This window comes from Heteronotia binoei, chromosome 21 (genome assembly GCF_032191835.1).
Source record: "Heteronotia binoei isolate CCM8104 ecotype False Entrance Well chromosome 21, APGP_CSIRO_Hbin_v1, whole genome shotgun sequence".
NCBI classification, from domain to species: domain Eukaryota; kingdom Metazoa; phylum Chordata; class Lepidosauria; order Squamata; family Gekkonidae; genus Heteronotia; species Heteronotia binoei.
The window spans coordinates 49216077-49242723 of NC_083243.1; the positions used below are offsets into that span (position 1 = coordinate 49216077).

General features: G+C 44.2%; 1 protein-coding gene across 22 annotated transcripts in view; it reads right to left on the reverse strand.

Annotated features, from left to right (window-relative positions):
- NRXN3 (neurexin 3) overlaps positions 1-26647 on the reverse strand; it is a 1739678-nt gene that overhangs the window by 1211804 nt on the left and 501227 nt on the right. For all 22 annotated transcript variants that reach the window (XM_060262987.1, XM_060262986.1, XM_060262972.1 and 19 more), the window contains one exon: positions 243-446. In XM_060262987.1, coding sequence (XP_060118970.1) covers positions 243-446 — 204 coding nt within the window. The remainder of the gene's footprint in view (positions 1-242; positions 447-26647) is intronic.

Sequence of the window (26647 nt, forward strand, 5' to 3'; positions counted from 1 at the left end):
TTCCAAAACAGAAAAGGAAACTTAAAAAAAAAGACTTAAAAACCACCATTATCCATCACCAGGAATTAACATAAAATCTCCATGCAACGATGGCTGGAGAGATTGATTCTCCATGGTTAATACTGTTACAAAAATACATCAACAGCTACTTATAATTCAATTCATGGGGAGGAAGGGGAGGCAGACAAGAAAACAAAAACAAGCTCAAACTAAAAGCCGAGGGATATGTCATTATACGATACCTAGATTGACCATGAGTTTGACACGGCCTCCATCTAGCTCCAGGCGCAGAGTATCAGCTGAATCACGTGATGTGGTGGCCATTAGCAACCCATAAGCTCGCTGGGACATGAAGCGGAAGGACACATCCTCTGCCTCTGTGTGCATAACCATAGGCATAATAATCTTCATGTACATGCTGCCATCATAGCTCAGGATAGAAGCCTCTGAACAAAGAAAAAGATAAAGAAGAAACACGGTTATAAGGTTAATTACAGAATCATAGAATCATAGAGTTGGAAGGGACCTCCAGGGTCATCTAGTCCAACCCCCTGCACAATGCAGGAAACTCACAAATACCTCCCCCCAAATTCACAGGCTCGCCATCACTGTCAGATGGCCATCTAGCCTCTGTTTAAAAACCTCCAAGGAAGGAGAGCCTACCACCTCCCGAGGAAGCCTGTTCCACAGAGGAATCGCTCTAACCGTCAGGAAGTTCTTCCAAATGTTGAGCCAGAAAATCTTTTGATTGAATTTCAACCCACTGGTCCTCGTCCTACCTTCTGGGGCCACAGAAAACAATTCCACACCATCCTCTATATGACAACCCTTCAAGTACTTGAAGATGGTGATCATATCACCTCTCAGCCGCCTCCTCTCCAGGCTAAACATCCCCAGCTCCTTCAACCTTTCCTCATAGGACTTGGTCTCCAGAACCCTCACCATCTTCATCGCCCTCCTCTGGACCCGTTCCAGGTTGTCTATATCCTTATTAAAATGTGGTGCCCAAAACTGAACACAATACTCCAGGTGAGGTCTTACCAGAGTAGAGTAAAGCGATACCATCACATCACGTGATCTGGACACTATACTTCTGTTGATACAGCCCAAAATTGCATTTGCCTTTTTAGCCACTGCATCACACTGTTGACTCATGTTCATATCATCCACTAAGACCCCTAGATCCTTTTCGCACATACTACTGCTAAGACAAGTCTCCCCCATCTTATAACCAAGCATTGGATTTTTCTCACCTAAATGCAGAACTTTACATTTATCCCTGTTAAAATTCATATTATTGGCTTTAGCCCAGTTTTCCAGCCTGTCAAGGTCATCCTGTATCCTGTTTCTGTCCTACTGTATTTGCAACCCCTCCCAATTTAGTATAATCGGCAAATTTAATAAGCATTCCCTCTATTCCTTCATCCAAATAATTGATAAAGATGTTGAACAGAACAGTTCCCAGGATGGACCCTTGAGGCACTCCTCTTGTCACTCCTCTCCAAAAGGATGAGGAACCATTCACAAGCACTCTTGGGGTGTGATCTGTCAACCAGTTGCAGATCCACCTAATGCTAACAGGATCCAAACCACATTTTACCAACTTGTCAACAAGGATAGTATGTGGAACCTTATCAAAAGCCTTACTGAAATCAAGATAAATAATGTCTACAGCATTTCCCTGATCCAGCAAGGTAGTCACTTTCTCAAAAAAAGGGATTAAGTTAGTCTGACATGACTTGTTCTTGAGAAACCCTTGCTGGCTCTTAGTAATCACATCCATTCTTTCTAAATGTTCCAGGACAGACTGTTTGATGATTTGTTCTAAAACTTTTCCAGGTATAGATGTCAAACTAATGGGTTGGTAGTTACTCAGATCCTCTTTTTTCCCCTTCTTGGAGATGGGGACAACATTTGCCTACCTCCAATCTCCGGTACCTCTCCTGTACTCCAAGAATTCTCAAAAATAATAGCCAGAGGCTCAGAAATTACATCTGCAAGCTCTTTTACAACCCTTGGATGCAGTTCATCTGGCCCTGAGGACTTAGTTTCACTTAAAGAAACTAGGTGTTTATATACTACCCCTATGCTGATCATAGGTTGGAACTTCATACCCTCCTTATATGTTCTGTTTTTGCCATGTTGAGCACTGTTTACCTCAGAAGAGAAGACTGAGGAAAAGTAGAAATTGAGCAATTCCACCCTCTCTTCATTACCTGTTATAATTTCACTGGGGGGGGGGGGGACAGCATATGCTAATGCCACCACCTATTTTTCTACAAAATGACCCCTGAGAACAAGCATTCCCATCCCCTGCTCTTACTACCCAGAAGTTTCATCTAACATTCAACTGAAATCTACCCTCCTGTAACTTAAAACCATCTTGCCTGCTGAACCAAATGAGAACAAGTCTTTTTCATCTTCCATTTGAAAGCACTTGGAGCCTAATCTTGTCTCACTTCTACAGGCTAAATACATCAAATTCCTTCACCCTTTCCTCATAGCTCAAAGAAAAAATGCAATTATGTGTTTATTTTACTCTTTAAAGATCTAAAAGCATAAAGAGACACAGGAAGAGGAAGGCAAAAGAGATGGACAGTTGAAGAAGGCTCTTATGCACAACACCCTAGACTTGAAATTAAAGATCTCTGTGAGGTTTTGCCAATTGACACTCAGATTTCCACTTATGAAAGCATAGGTGAAGCTTTATTGATATGTTACTAGTTCAGACCTTTCCCTACAGAGGTCTTGCCAGGAGTGAAACTAAAACCTACAAACAACATTAATTCCAGGAAAGTGTAGGCTTCTCCCCACCACCCCAAACTTCAAAGACACTTTTTTATGCAGCTATGCACAGTGCACTCATCTCCTTATCTCCAGAGACACAGAGGATATTCCCAGCCTCTGTCTTCAGATGGTGTAAAGAAAGGAGGGGGAGGCCCTGCATTCTCAGGCAGCTACCAAAGGCCTCAGTGTGAGAGACAAAAAAACCCTTACACAAACTGTTTCAATAACAGAATATGTGACCCCATAATATACCCATAGCCAGACAGTGGTAGTTATGTTGCAAGTAAAACCTTTCAGGAAGGAAAAATAACACATGACAGGAGACATAATATGGATCCTGACAATCTCAGCCTCTGACAACCCAAGACTGGTTTGATACTGACTGGGTTGAAGACCAGACTGATTACAGGTCAACAAGTAGCCACTAGCTACCTGTTCCTTCTGTGGAGACAGCCTGATTAGCTGAACCAGCCAAAAGCAACCAGTAGTGGCCAAATCAACAACCAAAGCTGAGTACATGTCTGCTGCAAGTGCCTGCAGGGAACTTGAATGAAGCATCTGTCTACTAAAGGACTTTGGTGTTGATGAATCTAAACCAGGGGTGGCCAATGGTAGCTCTCCAGATGTTTTTTGCCTATAACCCATCAGCCCCAGCCAGCATGGCCAATGGCTGGGGCTGATGGGAGTTGTAGCCAAAAAAAACATCTGGAGAGTTACCTCTGGCCACCTCTGATATAAACAAATAACTTTGTGGATTATCAGGCAAAAAGTGGATTATCATAGCCAAAAGTGAGAGCATCAAAGCAAGAAGCAAGCATATTGTCAGCAAATACCATTCCTTGAGAGAGATGCAACAACGGACTGACTGAGATCAAGTATTGTCCCTCAGAAGAGATGGTAGCTGATATACTCCCCAAGTCACTTGAAGCTGAACCATGACTTCAGCACATGAACTTGAGAAGGTGTTGGGATATTAACAACTTCACTCCCTGATGTCATGAAAGAGTTAAACTGTTTGCTTGTTTGTGGTAATTATTAGTTAGTTAGCTTTAGAAGCTGACCTGCATGCAGTTCCCAACAGAGAAAAGGAAGTCTTATGCATAATGAAGTGACCTTTAGTCTGGCTATTCATAGTCGAGTGATGTTACTTGATAATTTGCACATAGGCATTTGGGGGTTTCTTCTTCCTTGTTATGAGATTAATTATGGGTGTCCATTTTGGAGCTAATAGTAACTAGAACGATTTAGGGTTGCCAGCCTCCAGTTGGGGCCTGGAGTTCTCCTACTTTTACAACTGATCTCCAGCTGGCAGAAATCAGCTTCCATGGAGAAAATGGCTGCTTTGAAGGGTTGCCATGATCAAACCCTGAACTCTCCTGGCTCCACTCCCAAAGTCTTCAGGTATTTTCCAACACAGACCTGGCAACCCTAGATATATCCTTATCATGTAACCCTTCCTAATTTTATTAGCAAATTGTCTTTTAACTAATTTACATGTGTAATTTACATGTGTGCTGAGCAGTTCCCTTTTACTCTACTAAAATATTCAACTAATTTCTGTCTTGTAATGTTTTCCTCTGAACTAAATTCAAAATGTTGCAAGATTCTGCTCTAAACAGAATTTACATTTTACTCTACTAAAACAGGATTTACATTTTTAAATACAGACTTTTTATAAAAAACCCTAAACTTCCAATAGAAGGGAAATATTACTGAACTACTAGAATTTGGCATATCGTCTTGCAGGGCTGCACTCACAGGGGCAGCTGGGGAGAGTCATCTGGCAAGCAGCTTCAAGAACAGAGGAGAGGCAATGGAAACATTTGCAGACAGTGGAAACAGTAGCTGGTAAATGTTATTTCTAGCCCAAAGACCCAAGGAGCAGGGGGCTGCAGTCTTGCTGAATCTTAGCAGGAGCCGAAAAGGAGCACAGAAGCTTTGGAAGCCTGCTCCAAATGTCAATCTAACATTTACAGAACGGCGTGGAACTGTTTGCGAAGAAATTTCAGATGAGAAGGTCAACGGCTGGAAAAGTAACTCAAAGTAGGCAAGTCTGATGGGAAAAGAACCAGAGGGGCTCAGCTAAAATTGTGCTTCTTCCACAGTTGCAGGATGGGACCTGGAGATCTCTCCTGGAGAAAACAGCTGCTTTGGAGGGTGAACTCCATGGAGATTCCTCCCTTCTCCAAATTCTGCCTTCCCCAGGCTCAACCCCCAAATTTCTAGGAATTTCCTGACCCAGAGTTGGAATTCATGACATATGTGTATGTAATGTCGCACTGTATCGTGGAACAAAAATTGTATAGTATGCAACAAGTTGCCCTTCCCTTCATATTGGTTATTGTTTTTAGTCAATTAGTACATTTTCATCCTGCCCTTCATCCAAGGAGCTCAGAGTGGCAGAAATAGCAAGCTTCATTAGAGTTGCTGGGTCTTACCTGGCTGAATTTCTTACCCAAACGCTAGAGCATTCCCCACACAGTATTTCTGGCATGATGACATCCTTCCAAGTGACATCATCATATCAGGTATGTCGGGCAACAATAGAAGTCTTCAGGGGTGGGGCTCCCCCATCAACCATTTCTGTGCCACTGGGTCGGAGGTTCCCAAATCAGGGGAAACCCTGCCAGGGACAGGGGAATAGGAACTCTAAGCTTCATACTAAATGAGGTTTGAATCTGGATCTTCCAGATCCTAGTCTGCCACTCCAACTGCTACACTAAGCTGATTCTTGTTAGGATATTTTCCCTAAAACTTGGGGTTAACAGCTTTATTGGGTGCGGCTCTGATCTGAGGCCAAAACCTACATGGATCCTAAGCTTTTCTGTTCCTTGTTCAGCTGATCTGCAACCAGAGGCTATTCTCATCAATGACATTATATACAGACCGGGGGTCTGTTCTGCTTTGCTGCTTTCACCCCCCCCCTGTCCCTCCCACTGAATGCTATGGATCTAACCTGGCAGACACCAAGCTAGATCCGGGTGCCTTCAGGTAGTGGAATGGCTTGTGTTGCTACCTATGAAGCCTCCTCCCTCTAGGGTTGCCAGCCACCCTGCTGGAGGCCTTACTCACTGCTACTGATTAGCTGGTCAGCATGAGGACTTACCAGAATCAGGAGGGAGACCCAGGCTACATTACCAGCGGTGCGGCAACATCACTTCCTGCAGTACCAGGAGCAATGTCATCACATCAGCACTGTTACAACAACACTCTGGTATCTGGGCAAAAACTCTATGGTAGAAGCTATTTTTACCATAGAACTTTGTCCTAATACCAGAGCATCACTGTGACAGTGCAATGTGATGACATCACTTCTGGTGTATCACCGTATTGCTGACAACATAGCCTGGGTCTCCCTCCAGCCTCTGGTAAGTCTCCCTCATTCCCCAACAGTTGGCAACCCTACCTTCCAGCCACCTTCTGCTTTGCTACAAAGGTCAGGGAGCTTCTTTCCCCACTTAGCTATCTCTGTGCTTGCTTCTCCCCATTCCATTACCTTAAGATAGGCAGCTTTTAAAGGACTCTTAGCAGGAGTCAAATTGCACCTTTAACACCAACCAAGCTTTATTCAGAACGTAAGCTTCCATGTGCTCTCTAAGCAAACTTCATCAGACGAGGGAATCCCCTTGTCCAATGAAGTGTGCTTAGACAGCACACAAAAGCTTACGTTCTGAATAAAACTTGGTTGGTCTTAAAAGTGCACTTGACTCCTGCTTTGTTCAACTACTTCAGACCAACACGGCTGCCCACTTGGATCTTAGCATATTGGTTTGTACACATACTAGCCTCAGTGACAATGGAAGTACTTCTAGCCTGTCTATGCCAGCATCCAGTTGAACTTTGCACTGGAACCCAGAACACAGCAGTGATATGCTTACTGGGGGGCGGGGTGGGGGGTGGGTGGGGGACCTAGCAAGGCAAGTTGTCACAGAGCATGTTATCATCTAACCTTCTGCTGACAGGGATCCATATGCTATAGACTATTGTGTACAAGAGACCATAGGCACAATCTGCTTAATAAGAAACTTTTGTATATTTTTAAAAATATCTGGGGAAAGTATCCAATACAATCAACCCTAAAACACTTTTCTAATTCTTGATGTCCGCCAATTCCCATGGAGTATAATTAGAGAATTGATCCATTAGTATCTGGGGCTCTGGGGGAGTTGTTTTCTGAGGTAGAAGCACCAAAGTTTCAGCATATGATCTGGTGCAGCTCCTCAAAACACCCCCCAGGTTTCAAAAAGATTGGACTGGGGGGTCTAATTCTGTTAGCCACCAGAGAAGGTACCCCATCCATTATTTCCAATGGAAAGGCATTTAAAAGGAGTGTGGTCCCTTTAAATGTGATGGCCAGAACTTCCTTCAGAGTTCAGTTGTGCTTGTCACGCCCTTTCTCTTGGCTCCACCCCCAAAGATTCTTGGCTCCACCCCCAAAGTCCCCAGACATATCTTGAGTTGTACCTGGAAACCCTAAATGCTACTGAGTCCACCTTCCAAAGAGGCCATCTTCTCCAGGTGAACTGATCTTTGTTGCCTGGAGATCAGTTGTAATTCTAGGAGATCTCTAGTCACAACCTGAAGGTTGGCAACCATAGAAAGTATAGTACCATCATGAGCATTTTCCTACAAAGCATGCTGCAGAAAAATTCAGTACAGAAAATCATGAACTATGTCATAAACTGTATTGTTCAAAAATAACTCTCGTTACAGGTTATTTGACTGTTTCTGGGCAAAGTGGGACTTTGTGTTGTACAATTTTCCCAAATATTTGTTGTTGTTTTTAAAGCTTATTTTCATTTCATTAGAAAAAAAAGTTCTGCTAAGTCTAATAAAATTCCAGATAAGGTGGGCTCATGAAGGCCAATCACATTCATAAACACTGTTCAGAAATATTAAATGCAAAAAGGAATGAAGGCTAAATGAGATTATTGGTAAATATATTAAGCATGGAGGAAACAGGATTTATAAAGGGAAGGATCATCGCAAATAATATCAAAAGAACAATATATATTATAAATACTGTTCAAATTGCTGCAAGTCCTACTCTACTTCTGCTTCGGAGCACAGCTAAAGCCTATGACAGGGTGGTATGGAATAAGTTAATCAAAATTATAGCTTTTTTCAATATAGATACTAGATTTGTTTAAAAGATACAGACCATTTATTTATTCTGCCTCGACTAATTGTTAATTAATGGTCATCTAACAAACTCTCCAGCACTGAAATATGGTCCACAGCAGGGCTGCTTTTCTTCTCCTTGTTATTTGCACTGACTATTAAGCCTTTTATAATGTTAATATGATCTTCAGAAAAGATCAAGGGAATTTTGTTATGGAACAATCAAGTAAAAATTATTTGTATGCAGATTATATTATGTTTCGGCAACCTTTTAACTCTCTCTCATCTCGTTTTCCACTAAGAGAGGAATGTAGTCTTATTTGAGGGGTATAAGAGAAATAGAAATAAATCAGTTAAAGGATATTGTGGTGTCATAAATTGAGAAACAGCAAATCAAATTACTGTCTATATTTGAACATGCATATTTTTAAGGGGACTGAACTGCTCTTTATCACAACTGGCAAAGATTAATTATGATGCAAAGGTGGAGAAGCTTGAGAAAAAACAGAAAAGTGGAATCAGCTTCAACTATCTTGCTTTGCCAGGATTTTTATAATTAAAATGTCTATACTTCCAAAGTTCTCTTTCTGTTTCTTTCCCTATAACTTGATGAGTTGGCAAAGGATTGTAAAAGATTTTGCATGGACAAGAAAGTACCCGAGAGTAAAGGCTAAGACCGTTTAAAAGACTATAAATGAAGGCAGGTGGGCTATTCGTAATCTTCTTTTAGGATGAGGTTTCATGGTTTAAGCAATGCTTAAATATGAATAAATGTTGTATTGGCCTGAGACCAGTACAGCTAAATATACAAAAATCCTTAGTGGATATACTGCAGTTTGCGAAAAGTACAGGGAAACATAAGATTATTCCAATACATCTATTTGTGTGAGAGAAGCAGAAGTATAAATTGAGCTCATCTATGTCTCCTTAGAGAGTCTTCTGTGAATGATCACAACTTTAATAAAGAGAGAAGTCATGGTGATTCTTTTCCAATTGGGAAAGGTCTAACGATTCAAGACATAGATGGATATGGTAATGAATGTGATTTTTAAGTGGGATGACGTAAGAGGAGTCAGGCCTGGTATCCTCCATGATTTCAATACATACATTTTCAATGTGTAAGACATTTTGTATTTTAAAAGTTAAGCCCTTAATTAGAATCACATCAGCTGACTCTCTGTGAAGACATTCTGCTTAATGACAGTACAAGGATGGGGGGTTTATTAGTATATACAGTTTGAAGGAAGGTAGGCTGGGAGAAAAAGAACCATTTCTGTTCCGGGGGGTGGGGGCAAGAGGCATTTCATTATAAAGGATAAGACTTTGGATAATATATATGTTTGGCTATTTTTTTAAAAAAAAAATCCTCATGTGTTACTGTTCAAGAGAATTCCAATGTAAAATGCTATATAAACAGTATTTACCAGCCACTGTATTTGGGGGGACGAGGGGGGAACCTGTATCAAGTAAGATTTGGAAATGTTTGTTTGTTTCATTTAATTGATACCCTGCCCTCCCCACTAAAGCAGGCTGAGGGCAGCTTACAAGGCCACGTGGCATACACTAAAACAATAAAATCCATTAAAGCAACTATTACAATAAAGCATTATAAAGTGCTATGTCTATGATGGAAGAATGCAGTAAGTCTTCATATCTTTAATACTCAGGTCATTCAAATAAAATAGAATCTAAGGTCCTGGCATCAGCTGACTTGGTGGAATTGTACTATGTTTAAATCACAGCAGGATCTTATCAGATTTTAGGTATCTGTGTGAGTTCTGAGAACAGTGGTGTGCCTTCCAAAAAGTCCTGATTGAAAGGTGTACCACCCTCAAGGCAAGCTTTCGATTTTTTTACCTTGCTACAGTAAACCCCAAGCAATGGCCAAACAGTTCCACAGCTACACTGTGGTCCAGATTCACCTCCTCCTGCCTTATAGTCTGTCCCACTTCTTCAAAGCAGAGTGGACAGATTTTCTACTAGCGGGTGCTGGGACATCCACAGAGCTGTGTGCATGAGTGCCTATGTACAAAATGGCTTCAATGACAACATAGGACCCAGATGAATACCAAATGGTCAGCTCCTTCAGAAATGCATTGTTTATTTGCAGTCACTATCTGACCAGCTTGCTCATTGGTTGTCCTGTGTTGAGGCCATGGTGGGTCTGTCAGGGAGGAGGAGAATAGAACTCTTATGGGGTGATGGAATGCATGCATGAAGTACACCAGCTTACAACTCTGTGATACCATGCTTTTGACAACACATGAGAAATAGCCTGAAAAACAAGGTTGGGCCTTTTGTACTCAGTAGAGCTGCCCATCAAAAAATCTCCACCTTGCTCTCTAGTGAGCTGAACATGATCCAAAGAGTTTTGGAACATCCCATTGATAAATGCATGGCTTGCCAATCTGTGCTTAAAGATGCTTAGGGGAACAAGCAGGGAGGGAGCTGTTGCTACTCTGGACAAAAGAACCTTGTAGAAGGGGTTGGGATGAGTGGAGGTGATGGAGGCGAGACAGTTGCACAGACCATGCCTGGTTGAGCCACCATGTCTGAGACCTCATATTTCCCCAGTCTTTTTAACATGGTAACGGCACCATGCAGCAATTGCTGTTTCCAGGCTTTTATTTGGCTACTGGTAAGCTCACTTTACTCTGACCTGAGTAGCCCAGGCTAGTCTGATCTGTCAGATCTCAGAAGCTAAGGATGGGAGACCCCCAAAGAATATCAGGGTTGCTATGCAGGGGCAGACAAAGACAAGCCACCTTTGAATGTCTCTTGCCTTGAAACCACAGGACTGCCATTCATTAGCAGTGACTTGACAGCACTTTCCACTACCAAAGTCACTTAGGGGCTGAGTTTCCCATAAGTTTGTTGTGAGGAAGAATCCCTTACAGCACAAACTTTCACTCTGACAAGTATACTGAAAAGGTTAAGGGTTAAGGATTCTTATAAATTTAATGTCCTTGGGGAAAATTCTACTTTCCATTAAATTATTATTTGTGGCTCTGTGTGAATTAATGAAGAAAATAACAAAGTACACCACATCTTCTGACCCATGAGTGAAATATCAGACTCACATCTGCCTGGAGAAATCCAAATGTGTGTGTGTGGGGGGGGGGGGAGCTGAGATAGGCTCAAAGTAATTATTAAACTAAAGACAAACAACCATGCTTGTAAACTAGAGAACGTTTAAATGTGACAAATAAATCAGCATCAGGGAAGCGTTATGGAGCACAGCAAGCAGCAATTAGGCAGATAATGACAGCATGCAAACTGGGTGGGGGGGGGGAGGTTTACAGTATGCAATTTAATTTGCAGCTCCAAGATGCACCTTCCAAACTTCAAGTTCAACCATGTGGTGTTTATAACACCAAAAGGTGGGAGGAGGATTCTTCACATCCCTTTTTAAAACCCCATCAAAGAACTGCCATTTTCTCTCATGTAAGTTTTGCAAAGCTGTAAACTGCTGGGTGGTGACCATTCATTGAGTGGCACAGACAATGGTGCAGGAACAACAATATTCATTTTTCAGAGGAATGTTATGAATAGGATGATCAGTTATGCCCCCTGCAGCTACTAATCAGGTCATCTATAGTGACAGGATGGGGTTTCATCGTATAGTAGCTATCAGAGGCCAGTTAGTCCCATAGCATTACTGTGAGAAGAAAATTTAGCAGGGGAGAATATACACTCACTGTAATTTTAGCAGGGCTAGAAGTTGACAATATGAGGGGGTGTCAAGATCCTAGGCCTAGTGAGGCCTACAGGCTCTAGGAAGCCTGTGTAGGAGTAGCTACAGGACCTACATTTCCCAGGATCCCTTCTGTCCCTCTAATTGGGTGGGCAGCAGTTTTGGGGGTTGCCAAGTCCCACGGGGCTACTGGTGGGGAATTTTATTTGTGCACGTGGCGTGATGATGTCACCCAGACGTCACATGGGGATGCTCCAGGAATTCATGGAAAACTGTATGGTTTCTTGCTGGGATGTTCCAGAAATTGGGGGGGACACTATGGCACCATCGAGTTTCCCCCAAAATTGCTAGAGCATCCTTGTACAAAACCACAGAGTTTCCTGCAAATTCCTAGAGCTTCCCAGTGCAATGTGCCTGGTGCAAATGTCACTTCTAGGTGTCGCACACACCGCACTGTGATGAGACTATTTGGAGGGCAGGAATCCTCCTGGCAGCTCCTCCCTGCTGGCAAGCTGGGGCCCGCCAAGGCAGGGGATCCCCCGCCCCCAGTAGGAACTTGGAAGCCCTAGCAGTTTTGAAGGGAAAACTGGCCTAGAGGGAGTGGCACCTGGGAGGAAAGCATAAAAGGCCAGCTAGACAGGGAAATTTGTTGTCTCTGGAGAGGCTGCAGACAGAGGAGTATTACCTCTAGGAAAGCTCCAGCAGGAGGGTGCCCTCATTCAAGGTTGAGTGAGTCTATTAGGATTAGCAAAAGGGAACATTTTTGTGTCAGGGTTTTTATTTCTTTGCACCAACCTTTACTGTTTCTTTATTCACTGTTATACTAAAAAGTTTTACAACCCACTTGTTGTTTTTGAGCACCTGTTTATTACAACCTGTTGCTATTATTAAACTGCCTATGTCCTCATGTCTCTTTGGTAATTGGTTAAAAGATACTTGCTAATAAGGAAGACAGGTTGGGTGGGTGCTCTCAGTCCTCCTAGACAGACCCTTAACAGAGTGGTGGCAGCCAGTAGAAGGCCCTTCCTGATCCCCTGCCAAAGGCCTACTACAGACATCTCTTTTCAATTAGGAAATGGGCATGCTTTCTCCGAAGGCAAAAGAAAGACTTCACTGCTCTGCAGATGGCTTTCCATTGAATTCAAGAAATGAACCAAAAGTTTGTACCAGGAGGTGACCCCATTTTAGAGAGTGTTAAGCTTTTATGCCTCTTTCCAAGAGCAGTTTAGAAAATGGCTGCAATTATACAATTCATTCCATAGCTATTGCACAAGACTGCCAGTCTTGGGGCGGGGAATGCACTTGGAGCTTTTTTTTCTTTTCTTTTCTTTTTTAAGGAGGGAGGTATGCTAAAGGAACTAAACAAAGTTACCCAGGCAGTGTTTAATGTCACCATTCAGCTGGCAACTGAACTACAAAAATCTCACATTTGTTAAAGGGCATTAAAACAAACAGTCTTTGCACATCTCATCCCTTGTGTCAACAGACTGGGCTGAATTTGTGCTAGCCCATTCAAAGGCTCAGTGGCACAATTAGCCTTCAGTACTAGTCCAAGGCTAATGAAACAATACTGACAAAAGCTAGCCTCTGAGCACATGCAAAGTGAATTTTCTTATGTATTATTTATTAGATTTCTAGGGTCATATAAAACCTTCACACATCAGGGACAAAAGAGGGAGGAGGACATGACTACCAAAAATGTTCGAGCCCTACTGTTTCATAAACTGCATTGTATGTAGCCATTACTAAAGACAATGTACAATTGATAATTATGCACTGAAACCAACAAGAAGAGCTGCATGGAAGAAGGTCAACATACAGAAATCAATAGAATTAACAGCCAGTATTTTATTTATTGGTTTCATTTATATCCCGCCCTCCCTGCCAAAGGCAGGCTCAGGGTGACTCACAAGTTAAAGGTCACACAGTCACAGTAGTGTGACCAAATAAAATAAAACAACAATAAAAACATAAACATAAAAGCAATTTCTAAAACATCTACGTGTGCTAGTATCATGGTTTCAGTCAGCGATCAAGTTCTAATGGTGGTTAGCCATTCTAAGAGGTCCTAGGATCACCATAACGTGATGAGGTAGACCATTGGTAATGGGGTTTTTTATGGGCCGATCCCATTGCTGCAGGTGTTGTCATCATGAAAATGCATGGCGGAGAAGTGCCTTTTTGCAGGCCCTATGGAACTGTGGAAGCTCTCGCAGGGCCTTGACCTCCTCTGGGAACTCATTCTATCAGCTAGGGGAAGCAATGGAAAAGGCTCTGGCTCTCGTTGATTTTACCACAGATGGTAAAAGGCTGACTTGGCAGTGGCAGCTACTTGGACCTCCATTGTTAAAGAGGGATCCAAGAACACCCCTAAGCTTTTAACCTTGGGCACCAGTGTGAGCTGTGCTCCATCAAAGGTCAGTAAACGAACCTCCGGTCCCGAACCACAGCGACTCAGATACAGGACCTCCATCTTCGTCGGATTTAATTTCAGTCTACTCAGCCTGAGCCACCCCACCACAGCTTGCAATGCTGTGGACAGATCTTTCAGGGTGGAGTCGGACTGGCCGCCCATCAACAGATAGAGCTGGGTGCCATCTGCATACTGGTGGCAACCCAGCCCATACCTCTGGGCAATCTGGGCGAGGGGGCACATGTAGATGTTGAATAACATCAGAGAAAGAACCGCTCCCTGCGCACACCACAGATAAGTGCGTGTCATCGGGACAGTTCGTCTCCTAGTGCCACCCTCCGTCCCCAACTCTGGAGAAAGGAGGAAAGCTACTTCAAGGCCAACTCCTGGATCCCAGCATCGGCGAGGCAACAGGTCAGTAGCTGATGGTCAACCATGTTGAACGTCGCCGATAGGTTAGCAACATCAGCACTGCTAAGTCACCTCTGTCCAGGTGCCTCTGGAGGTCATCTGTGAGGGCAACCAGAACCATCTCCGTCCCATGACCCGGATGAAAACCGGATTGATGTGAGTTATGCACGGAAGCATCATCCAGAAAACTCTGAAGCTGCACTGCCACAGTATAATCCCAAAAGTAAATCCTTCTCTATTATCAATTCATTTGGTATACATTGGTGTAACTGTGCAAGAACTGCACTGTTTTCAACCTTTATTTGAATATGTTCAGAGAGTACCAAGAGTCAGAAATCCATGAAGGTCACAATTGGTCCCCTCTTCTTCGAAAAATAGATGTTCTCTACTGACATTTGACATTAACTTACCTCAGCAAAAAGAAAAAAACCTGTCCAGTGCATCCTTATCCCTTAAGGACACAGAAGCAATCCTGGAAAACAAATGTCTTTCTTCAAGCAAGAATACATCCACCTCTATCAACAGGACATGAGGGAACTATCTTTTTACAGATTTAGTTGTTGGGTCCTTAATGTACTGGAGAAAGACTGTTTTTTGTATGTTTGTTTGCTGAGTGGTAAATCTGCAAAGTGACCCCCAACAGTTATTTTAACCAATAGTTTTCAGGAAGAAAGACAAAGGTACTTTCTTGAATACCCACAAACAATCCTGAAAAATAACTACCTTCTTATGACGTCTGTTGAAAGCAGATTTCTCCAAGTTATGGAGACAAATGATCTTCATTTTTAAAAATTCTCTGTAGATTTGGAAGAATGCTCTAGCAATGTTCTGCTAATAGTTAATTACAAGTAATACTAGTTTGTTTATGAAAAACTATCAATAAATTTTTCTTGTCATGTTTTAAAGACTTGTCTGAATAACTGAAACAGTTGCTTGTTTGTGACAAATTATCTGGTGTTTATTTATATACAATTGCCTCATTCCTGTCGTCTGTTTACCCCGTAAGTCCTACACACCTGATTCCAACCTGATAATTTCCCCTCTAGTTAAATAAAGCAGTTTGTTATTTTTGAACTACCATCATCCTCTCATGCAGTGCCATTATCAAACCAGGACAAATAGAAGGATTTTAGTTTCTTCTCTCAGTTCCCTAGGCTGAGTCAGCATCTAATAATATACATTCAAATGACTGGGGGGACAACCAAAGAAAAACAAAGAAGAAAAAGGAAAAAGGGGCTGCTCAGTCAAAAAGACAATAAAGGGAAATCATGTTAGTGAGGGTGAAATTATCATATATGTGTTAAGAACTTAGCAGCAAACATGCCTACCAGAATGATATACCCTGTTCAAACTCTATCAATTACGTGTGAGGTGGGCTCCTGACAGGATCAATTCAGTGTGGCCTAGTACATTTCATGTTGGGCAGAGCACGATGTAAGCAGTTTTATGGCTATGCGGTACTAACTTGGGTTGTTGCAGCATGGAGCAGGGATCACTGGGGATGTATGTGCTTGGGGGGGGAGGGGAGGTATTTGTGAAGTTCCTACATTGTACAGAGGATTGGACTAGATGACCCTGCAGATCCCTTTGAACTCTACTATTCTACTGGTTATATCACCTCTACCATCATAGAATGGGATTAGCCAGGGCTCAGTGAAGATTTCTCAGGAGAAGAGGAACCACATGTAGTCAGCTCTGAGTCAACAGAAGCCAGCAGGGAGGAAAGGAACTGCAGGCCGATCAGGATTTACAGCCTACAGCCGAGTCAACAGGTGAAAGTAGGTTGATTGTTCCCAGCCCACCAGTATCTCCCATACCCTTTTAGTGCTGCAGACAAAGGCTATAAGCAGAACTATAAGAGAGATGACAGAGTGCTCATCCTCTGGCCCAATGCCAGCTGCTTGAGTGGTTGCAGAATTACTCATGAGCTCTGGCTGCAAATTTGGCCCTTAGGCACATGCCTATAAAAACCAGTCAAGGGAGGCTATTAGGTGTGGAAGCAACAAGGCATTGTATCACTAATTCTGTAATCACAGTTTTGGAACTAGCCTTGCTTGTGTGACCCTTGGACTGGCTTCTGACTATGGCTTTTGGCTCTGCTTGACTCCTGCTTGTGAGCACTTGGACTACTTGGCTATGCCTCTTGGCTCTGGTTCTTGGCCTGGACTCTTGACTTGGCCTCCCTTGCTTGGACTTGGACTGCCTGACCTGCGACACCTAGAAAGCCTTTCATGGTCTTGGTCCCGTATATCTGACCACTTCTGCAGTAATGCAGTTTCTGTCATCTGAACAAAGTTTTCTGAAGATGCCATTATTTAAATAGGCAAGATCAATGGCCCTGTTCAGATGCACAGTATAATCAGATGTCGCTGCTGTTTCCTTCCGGATTTAAAGTGGCTGATCAGACAGCAACATGTGCCTCCCGGTATTAACTCGTGGTAGCTGCCCCCCCCCCAATCCTTCTTGGAACCAGATTATTTTGTTACCTGCTCCCTTGCGGTGTTTTTTGAGTTCTCCAGTTTCGCCTCATAGTTTTCTCCGTCTGGATAGTTCTGCTGCGGTATTAACCAACTTCTGGATGTCTGAAGGCTGTCCCAGAGCATGGTGCCATCATGTGGATGGCAGAAGACAGTTTCATCGCAGAGTGATTCGAATTGCAGTATGGCAGTCTGATCGATAATATCCGGAACAAAGATATTCGGAACAGAACTGGGTCAGTTTAACACGAACTCAACACACTGTTTGAACAGGGCCACTAACTGACTATACACATGCATTCTTTTGTGACCTCATTTTGTGCAACAGTTAGCCTAAAATGGTTAGGAAGGCTCCCACATTGTCCTTCTGCAGATTGTGTAAAACAGAACTGATCAGAGGTGTAGTATAATGGAATGGTTCAGGAGAATACTTTTTATAAAAGGAATAGGACTGCAGTATATGTTTATCGTACATATTATCCTGTTCTTACTGCACTCTCTTCTACTTTTGTAATTCAGTTTTCTGCCTTGTTCATGTCACATCTGAAATATTCTAATTTTTGCATTTTTTCTAACTTTTGTAATCCTAATCCATTAGATTGCTTCTGAATTCTTTATATTGTATGACCTGCCTTGAATAACAGTGAGAAATATGGATTATAAAGTGAGTGAGTGAAAAAGCAGTCCGGATCGAACCCAATGTCTGCACTGACGTTCCCCCCCCCCCCAGGCTTAAAGTTTTGTGTTTGACCTCTCTCTCTTGGCTTGACTTCGCGAACGAAGATTTAAGAAAAGTGCAGCAGTCCACGTCTGCTGCAGGCTCGCTGGTGGCTGACAAGACCAATGCAGGACAGGCAGGTCCGGCCACAGTGGCTGCAGAGAAAAGTCTGATTTGGGGTTGGTGCTGTAGCAGTACGATTTTTCCTCAATCTCCTTTTATCCTCAAGACCAGCTATGCATGCGTTCTCAAAGAAAGAGACAGCCTGGTGGATGGTGTGCCTCCATGCTTTGCGATCTGCGGCTAGGTCAGACCACTGGTGATGGTTAATGCAACAGGTACCAAGGGATTTCTTCAAGGAGTCCTTGTACCTCTTCTTTGGTGCCCCTCTATTTCGATGGCCAGTGGAAAGTTCGCCATACAGGGCAATTTTGGGAAGGCGGTGGTTTTCCATTCTGGAGATATGCCCTGCCCAGAGCAGCTGCGTCTTCAACAACAATGCCTCGATGCTTGTAACCTCCGCCTGCTTGAGGACTTCAGTGTTGGTCACAAAGTCGCTCCAGTGGATGTTGAGGATGGTGCGAAAGCAGCGCTGATGAAAGCGCTCAAGGAGTCACAGGTGATGACGGTATAAAACCCACAATTCGGAGCCGTAGATGAGGGTTGTCATCACAACCGCTTTGTAAACATTGATCTTTGTGCCTTTTTTCAGATGCTTGTTGCTCCACACTCTTTTATGCAGTCGGCCAAATGCACGGTTTGCCTTTGCCAGTCTATTGTCAATCTCCTTGTTGATCTTGGTGTCTGAGGAGATGATGCACCCCAGGTAGCTGAACTGCTGGACTGTCTTCAAAACTGATTCACCCACAGTGATGCAAGGAAGGTGATAATCTTCCTGGGGTGCAGGCTGGTGGAGAACTTCTGTCTTCTTCAGACTAACTTCTAGGCCGAATAGCTTGGCAGCCTCTGCAAAGCAGGACGTCATATGCTGCAGAGCTGATACCGAGTGGGAGACAAGTGCAGCATCATCAGCAAACAGTAGCTCTCGGATGAGTTTTTCCATTGTCTTGGAGTGGGCCTTTAGCCGCCTCAGTTTGAACAGGCTGCCATCGCTGCGATAGCGGATGTAGACACCATCGTCGTCATCTAAATCTACTGCGGCTCTTTGAAGCATCATGCTAAAGAAGATCGTAAAGAGAGTTGGCGCGAGAACACAGCCTTGCTTTACACCTGTGCCTATTGGGAAGGGCTCCGAGAGATCATTGCAGTGTCTGACTTGGCCTCGCTGGTCTTCATGAGAAATCTTGGGGGACATCCTAAACGTTCCAAGATTTGCCACAGGCCGTTCCTGCTAACGGTATCAAAAGCTTTGGTAAGGTCGACAAAAGTCACATATAGACCCTTGTTCTGTTCCCTGCATTTCTCTTGGAGCTGCCTGAGAACAAATACCATGTCGGTGGTGCTCCTGTTAGCACTGAAGCCGCACTGGTTCTCTGGGAGGAGTTCTTCTGCAATGGTGGGCACCAGTCTGTTCAGGAGAATTCTAGCAAGGATTTTGCCTGCGATGAAGAGCAGGGTTATCCCCCGGTAGTTGGAGCAGTCTGACTTTTCTCCTTTGTTCTTATGTAGAGTAATGATGATTGCATCACGAAAGTCCTGTGGTAGTTTGCCTTGTTCCCAGCAGGTGACAAGTACTTTGTGAAGTGTGCTATGTAATACTATGCCCCCATGCTTCCAGATCTCTGGTGGGATTCCATCAACTCCCACTGCCTTGCCACTTTTCAGTTGCTTGATGGCTTTAACAGTCTCTTCTAGGGTGGGGATCTCATCCAACTCTGTTTTCACTGGTTGAAGTGGGGTGAGGTGGATTGCTGAATCTTGAACTACGCGATTGGCACTGAAGAGAGCCTGAAAATACTCCAACCACCGGTTCAGTATGGATGCCTTGTCTGTGAGGAGCACTTGGCCGTCTGCACTACGCAGGGGACTCTGAGCCTGATATGATGGACCATATACTGCCTTCAGGGCTTCGTAGAACCCTCTTAAATCACCAGTGTCTGCACATAGCTGGGTTCTCTCTGCAAGCTTGGTCCACCACTCGTTCTGAATGTCTCGAAGCTTGCGCTGAAGGTTGCTACATACAGCGCGAAAGGTTGCTTTTTTCCTGGGACAGGAGGGCTGAGCAAGATGTGCTTGGTAGGCAGATCTCTTTTTCGCCAGTAATTCTTGGATCTCTTGATTGTTCTCATCAAACCAATCCTTGTTCTTCCTTGTGGAGAACCTGAGGACTTCTTCAGAGGTCAACAGGATGGTAGTTTTTAGGTGTTCCCAGAGTGCTTCTGGAGAAGGATCTGTGAGGTGACTGGGGTCCTCAATTCTTGTCTGGAGTTTTGCCTGGAAGGCAGCTTTAACTTCGGCTGACTGAAGGCTGCCAACCTGAAACTTCCTCCGGGGAATACCGCCTCTCCTGGGTGTAGATTTAAAGTGAAGACGGAGATTGCAGCGTAGAAGACGATGATCCGTATGACATTCTGCACTGGGCATTACTCGAGTGTGTAAGACATCTCGAAGGTCTCTCTGGCGCACCAGAATGTGGTCAATAAGGTGCCAATGCTTGGACCGTGGGTGCATCCAGGTTGTCTTCAGACTGTTCTTCTGCTGGAAGATAGTGTTGGTAATGGTGAGCTGATGCTCCGTGCAGAATTCTAGCAGGAGGCGCCCGTTATCATTGCAGTTGCCAATGCCGTGTTTGCCAAGTACTCCTTTCCAGGCTTCCGAGTCTTTACCTACTCTTGCATTGAAGTCGCCAAAGATGATCACCTTGTCCTCTGTAGGGGTCTTCCGTACGAGGTTACATAGATCAGCATAGAACTTGTTCTTTTCTGCAGGATCTGCTTGAAGGGTTGGGGCATACACACTGAAGAGTGTTGCATGCTGCTTGTTTTGAAGTGGGAGGCGCATAGACATGATGCGATCTGAGTGACCTGTTGGCAGGTTTTCGAGTTTAGAGGCAATGGAGTTCCTGACCATGAAGCCAACGCCAGAAAGGCGGCTCTCAGCCTTTGACTTACCCAACCAGTAGAGGGTATAGCCAGCACCGTGTTCTTGAAGACTACCTTCCTCAGGGAAACGGACCTCACTGAGAGCTGCTATGTCAATATTCAACCTGAGAAGTTCGTGGGCAACTAGAGCAGAGCGTCGTTCAGGGCGACCACTGTCTACTGTGTCAAGCATGGTTCTGATGTTTCAACACGCAAGCTTTAGTCTTTGCACACTTTGTGAGGCAGGTGCATGCCTTTTCTTTGTTGTTATTTTTTGACCGCAAGTAAGGATGCCCGTTGACTGCGGCTAGCCAACTGGGGGGGGGGGGGGGGACGAGCTTTGTTTAGGCCACCTTTTCTAAGCCCCTCTCCATACGGAGCAAGCAGTGCTGTCCCTAAATAAGGCTGCTTGGTCGTTCAGGGTGCTGCCGAAAAATGCTTTCGTCTCCGGGTCAGCATCAGGCGACCAATACCCTGAACCGCCTACATGCAGGATCAGGACTGCAGCTTCCAGTGGCATCTTCCACATGCCGTTTCACCCCTTGCCCATTGCTGCAGGACTTGGTATGTTGTGGGTTGTGGATGTGGATACCCTTCAGGCCTGCGCAGAGGAATTTTTAGGTGAAGCGCAGTGTGCGCAGTACTGGCTCCACCCTTTCACCATGGGGTCATATGCCATGGCCCAGTAAGCCGGGACGCTGGCAGCGAGTTCTCCAGGTGGTAGATGTTACATTAACGAGCTCTGTCTGCCCGGGCTTGATATTAGAGTTTTCCTTCTCTTGGCTGGCGAGGTTGGTGAGCCCAAACTGCCCATCCGGTTATACCACCTGACATTCAGTCGCACCATGACGTGGCAAACTCTGTGAAAACGGGGGGGGGGGGGGCAGTGAGAAGGTGTTGCCACGGATGCAGTGATGTAGGAGAGGCCATTGCAGTGACCATCTGCCAGGCATAGCCAGACAGTGACCACGCAGCGTTCACTACACCGGGAAAGGATAGGCGATGTATTGCACATGCACTTTCCCTGGGGGGGCAGAACACCCGGAGGGAGCCCACCCCCCCATTCCCCCTGTGTTTGACCTACAAAGTGCTAAATAATTTGATCTGTCAGAGAGACTGAGATGTGGTATAAGGAAGGAGGCAATAAGTGTAGCCAAAACCATAGAGATTGTTGCCAACCTCCAGGTGGGTCTTGGAGTTCTTCTGGAATTACTACTGATTTTCAAATTGCAAAGATCAGTTGCAGCCTCTAGGGATCACATCCTCACTTAGGTTCCTCCCTCCCCCTAATTTACATAATCTCCAGGAATTTCTTAACTGGAAGTTGGCAGCCCTAACCAGAAAAATGATGGCTTCAGAATCAAAATAGTACATATTTAGCCTTCATGACTAACACAGAGAAGAGAAACTGACTTAATAGGAAAATGCTTTATTATAATCATCATTATTCTGTATCAGATTAATAGTTCCCCCTGCTCATTCATTTCTCAACCAATCTGGTCAGGTCCCACCTTGCTATTTTATGTGCATTTTGTAATCTAGCAGGAAGCATTATAAATTAAGTTTACTGTTGACAAATTAATGGATCAATAAAAATTGCACAGTGTGGCCTCTTTCATATTAAAATGAATTTTTATTATTCTTATTCATTTTTTTCTCACTATGAATATGAAGGAAAGACCTGTAGATGTCTTCCCCCCTCCCCCTCCCTTCGGAAGAAAAGACACAATACAAAATGTAATCAGCTTGATTAGAGCAAGGGAGAAATGCTTGGGGGCACTGTAGCTTTGCATTCTGACTCCTTTATCTGCAACACCCCTTCTACCTTCTAACTGGGATATAAAAGCTGAGGGGATCCCTCAGTTCCTACTTGTATCTCATGCAGGAACTTCTAGCACTTGAAAGCTTGTACCCTGGAAATCTTGTTGGTCTTTTAAGATGCTACTGGACTCAAAACTTGTTCTTCTACTGCAGATAAATATTTCTGCCCATCTTAAACTATCTGATATGGATTTAGAAAATCTTAGGTTCAGTCCCTGACCTCTCCGGTTGTGTGTGTGTGTTTTAAATGAGATAACAGATGATATGAAAGACAACTACCTGATAACTTGGACAACTGCTGCAGGTTAAAGTCAACAGTACTGAGTTTGATAGACCAATAGTCAGCTGCATTAAGAGCCAGCTTAATGCAGTGCGGGTCACAATCCAAATTGTGACTTTTTACTGTTACTTGTGCAAAGGGCTTATGCTAGATGGATGTAATTTTTGTCCTTCTCCTTTTGATGAGCCAATTTCTGTGCCAGCTTACAAGAAACTTATTTCACATTCAGAAGCAACTTGTCATGTGACATGCAGAAGATTGCTGTTCTTAAAACACTCCTTTAAAGTCCCCTTGAATTCATAACTCATAACCAGGGCCGGCATGTGGGAATAGGATGGGCAGGCAATGGCCTCGGGCGCTACCCTGCCTGGGTGGCTTCTCCCCCCTCCTTTCCTCCAGAGGTGTTCTTGGAAGGTAAGATACAAGCCGTGTTGCTGCCGGCAGGGCCCAGGTGCCACTTGCTCTGATTGGGTGTGTGGGGGGGGAGACAAAAGGATGGGAAGAGGAAGGAGGGGTGGGTGGTGGCGGCGGGCAGGGTAGGCAGGGAAGCTCCAGAAAGCATAGTGGGGAAAAGCCCCGCCCGATGACATCATTTTTTGTGACGTCATCATGTCACATGCACGCTTTGTGCGCCAATGAAAGGGAAAAAAGGAAGCTGGGGGGCACGGTGCACCAGACTGCCTCGAGTGGCAGAACCCCTAGCACCGTGCCTGCTCATAACTCTTTGGATCCTGCAAGGAAACTTAATGGCCATGCAACTGGATGCAAAAGCCTGGCTGGACAAAGGCCACATATTTTTTGATGCTTATTTAAGGAAGATGTAGTTTGACTACAGCAGTGATTCACAGACTTTCTGAAGTGGAATGAACTTCTAATCTTGTACTCCTTTTTATAGGACCCATCACTACAGTGCAGTGGGCTTTCAATAGTGCAGATCTGGGAGTCAATGAGCTATCATTGCCTCCTGCACTGATAGTATCTGGGAACAAGTGGAAGCCTTGGGGATTAATGAGTCTACAGGGAAAAGGGGAGAAGAGGAGGAGGCAGTTGGGCAGCTTTGAACTCTCTGCTCCTTTTCCTGCCATTGGGACAAGGGGAAGAACAAAGCTTCATCTCCCAGATCTGGAGGTAGAATCTCATGAACCATCTGTGAAAGAGTCACAATCCACTTTTGGGTCACCAGTTCTGAGTTGGGAAATAATTGGAGTTTCTGGGGGTGGAGCTTGGAGGGGGGGCCCTCAGCAAAGAACAATGCCATAGAGTCCACCCTTCAAAGCAGCCATTTTCTCCAGGGAAACTGATCTCTTTGATCTGAAATCAGTTGTAATTATGGGAGATCGCCAGGCCCCACTTGGAAGTGGCAATCCTACTTATGACTCACAGTTTAATAATCAGAATAAAGTATGAGTTCAGTGGCACCTTTAAGACCCAATGAAGTTTTATTCAAGGTATAAACTTTTGTGTGCACACATACTTCTTCAGATGAAGTGAAATGGAAATCACCATTCATACATACAGGAAGAGGGTGAGCAGTAAATTAGCATATAGTATAATAAAGACGTTAAAGAGATTCAAGAACCAAACAGGAATAAAAAGCTTAGTTTATAAGGTTACCATTTATTTGGGTCTAATTCCAGAAGAAGGAAGAAAATAGCGAAGGGAATAAAAATTGGAGATTGATGGGCAGATGTATCCTTAATTGAGGAACATTGAGCATAATTAACTGAGACTCTGCCATTACACTCCATCCATCTCCTCTCAAGCAGGGAGATAACCATATAGCATCTTTTTCTTTGAAATAGGGAGACTGCCTGTGTAGGGTTATTTTCCCTGCCCCAGACCAGAGAAATACATTCCACTCTACCATTCCAAATTACATCACATTCTACTAGTCATTATGTTACATTACTATTTTAATCTATTATTCCAAATAAGAAATAAAACAAAATAAAGAGGGCACATGGCCCTTCTGAGGGATTAGTGAAAATACAGATGTAAGGGCTGAATGAGGTTAGTGTAGGTAGAGAAAAAAAAACTACTATTACTGTTAAATCCTGGGGATTGCATTGCTCTAAGTGTTTTAATAACTTGCAATTCAGCAATTTCCCTTTCTGGTCTGCTCCTGAAGTTCCTTTGCAGTAAAACAATTACTTTGTGGTCACTCACTGAATATCCTTAAAGACTGAAGTGTTATCCTACAGGTTTCTCAGTCTTGTGATTCTTGAAGTCAGATTTGTGTCCATTTATCTTCTTGGATAGAGTTTGACCTTTAGCCTTGTATAAAGAACCAAAAGACACTGTTGGCATTTAACGGCATATACAATGTTAGAAAGTGTGCATGTGAATAAGCCTGAGAAAACGAGGGGAGGGCAGGAAGACTGCATCAATGCTTAGCATCAAAGCAGACTCCATGCATTTTACAGGACACGTATATTCTATCCTCACTCATAAGTCATCATACTGCTAAGCTATACATATTCAGCTCTGTTACACATGTCACTAGCACCTTTTCTGATCATTTTTCTTCTTCCTGCCTAGAGTATTGTTCATCAGGTTTAGGTCTAAACTATTTGACACAATCTCCTTAGTGCTTTGAGTAAATAGCCCAGGGAACTCATTACTTCAAGCACATTATATGATTTTGCCTTTCTTTTTTTTATAAGGTACATTTACTGAAGTGACTGTGATGGCTGCTGACCACAGAATCTCTGATGTCAAGTTACCATGGCATATTTTCCCAGACAGGGGACAGCATGCGGGCTTATTATCTTGACAAAGGGTCAGCTGGTACAACTGTTTAGGGCTATGTTTTTTTGTGTCATGCAATTCTGTCATTGTTGCTGAGCTGATAAATAAATTCAATCAAGTTTCTACACAAAAGAAGCCCTGACATACAAAGAAAGGGGGGGGGGGGGAGTCTGCATATGGTGTTTTATAAAGCCAATCAGCAATTATATTTCTCTAATGCTAAAGCAACAGGGATTTTACTCTTGAGTGCCTCAGGCTGAAGAGCATTCATTCCAACAGATTGGCCTCTACAACTCCAAAAGTAGCAGAGCATCGGGACCCCATTGAAACCACAGCATTAGCAACAATGATCGCAAGAGATGGTAAACAAAAGGATGTCACAGTTCTCTCCCAGATGGCGCCCCCAGGATACTCGGTCTTTCACCAATCATGGACAAATGGGCGGGGGGGAGGGGTGGCGCTATTCAAACGGGAGGGTTACTCCTTCAGGGCTCTCCCGTCCCCAACGATCTATGGTCTGGAATGTGCCGGTCTGGCGTGGGATGTGGGAGAGGGGTTGGCGATTTGGCTGGTGTACCGTCCGCCTAACGCACTGGCCAGCGCCTTACCAGCCCTGATGGAGGCCGTGGCAAGCTGGGCATTGGAGTTCCCAAGGCTTATGGTCTTGGGCAATTTCAATGTCCATGCGGATGACATGGCCTCCAATCGGGCACTGGACCTAGTGTCTTCCATGGCGACACTGGGACTCTCCCAATTTGTTACCACTCCCACGCATCAGGCTGGGCACATGTTAGACTTGAACTTTGCGTCCAGGATTCTGGTGGACGATATTGCTGCAGAAGCGGTGCCATGGTCGGATCACCTAGCCCTCAAGGCTCGTGTGGGTGCACCGCCCCAACCCTGTATGGGCAGTGAGCCTATTTTGGCTCACCCGCGGAGTCTGATGGACCCTGAGCGGTTCCAAATGGCTCTGCGGGACCCCTGGCCTCCTAGCGATTCCCTTGATGATCTGGTAGAGACCTGGCACGACAGGCTATCCAGGGCCATCAACGAGATCGCACCCCGGTGTCCTCTGCGTCCCCGTAATAGGCTGGCTCCATGGTACACATCAGAGCTACGCCAGCTGAAACAGGGAC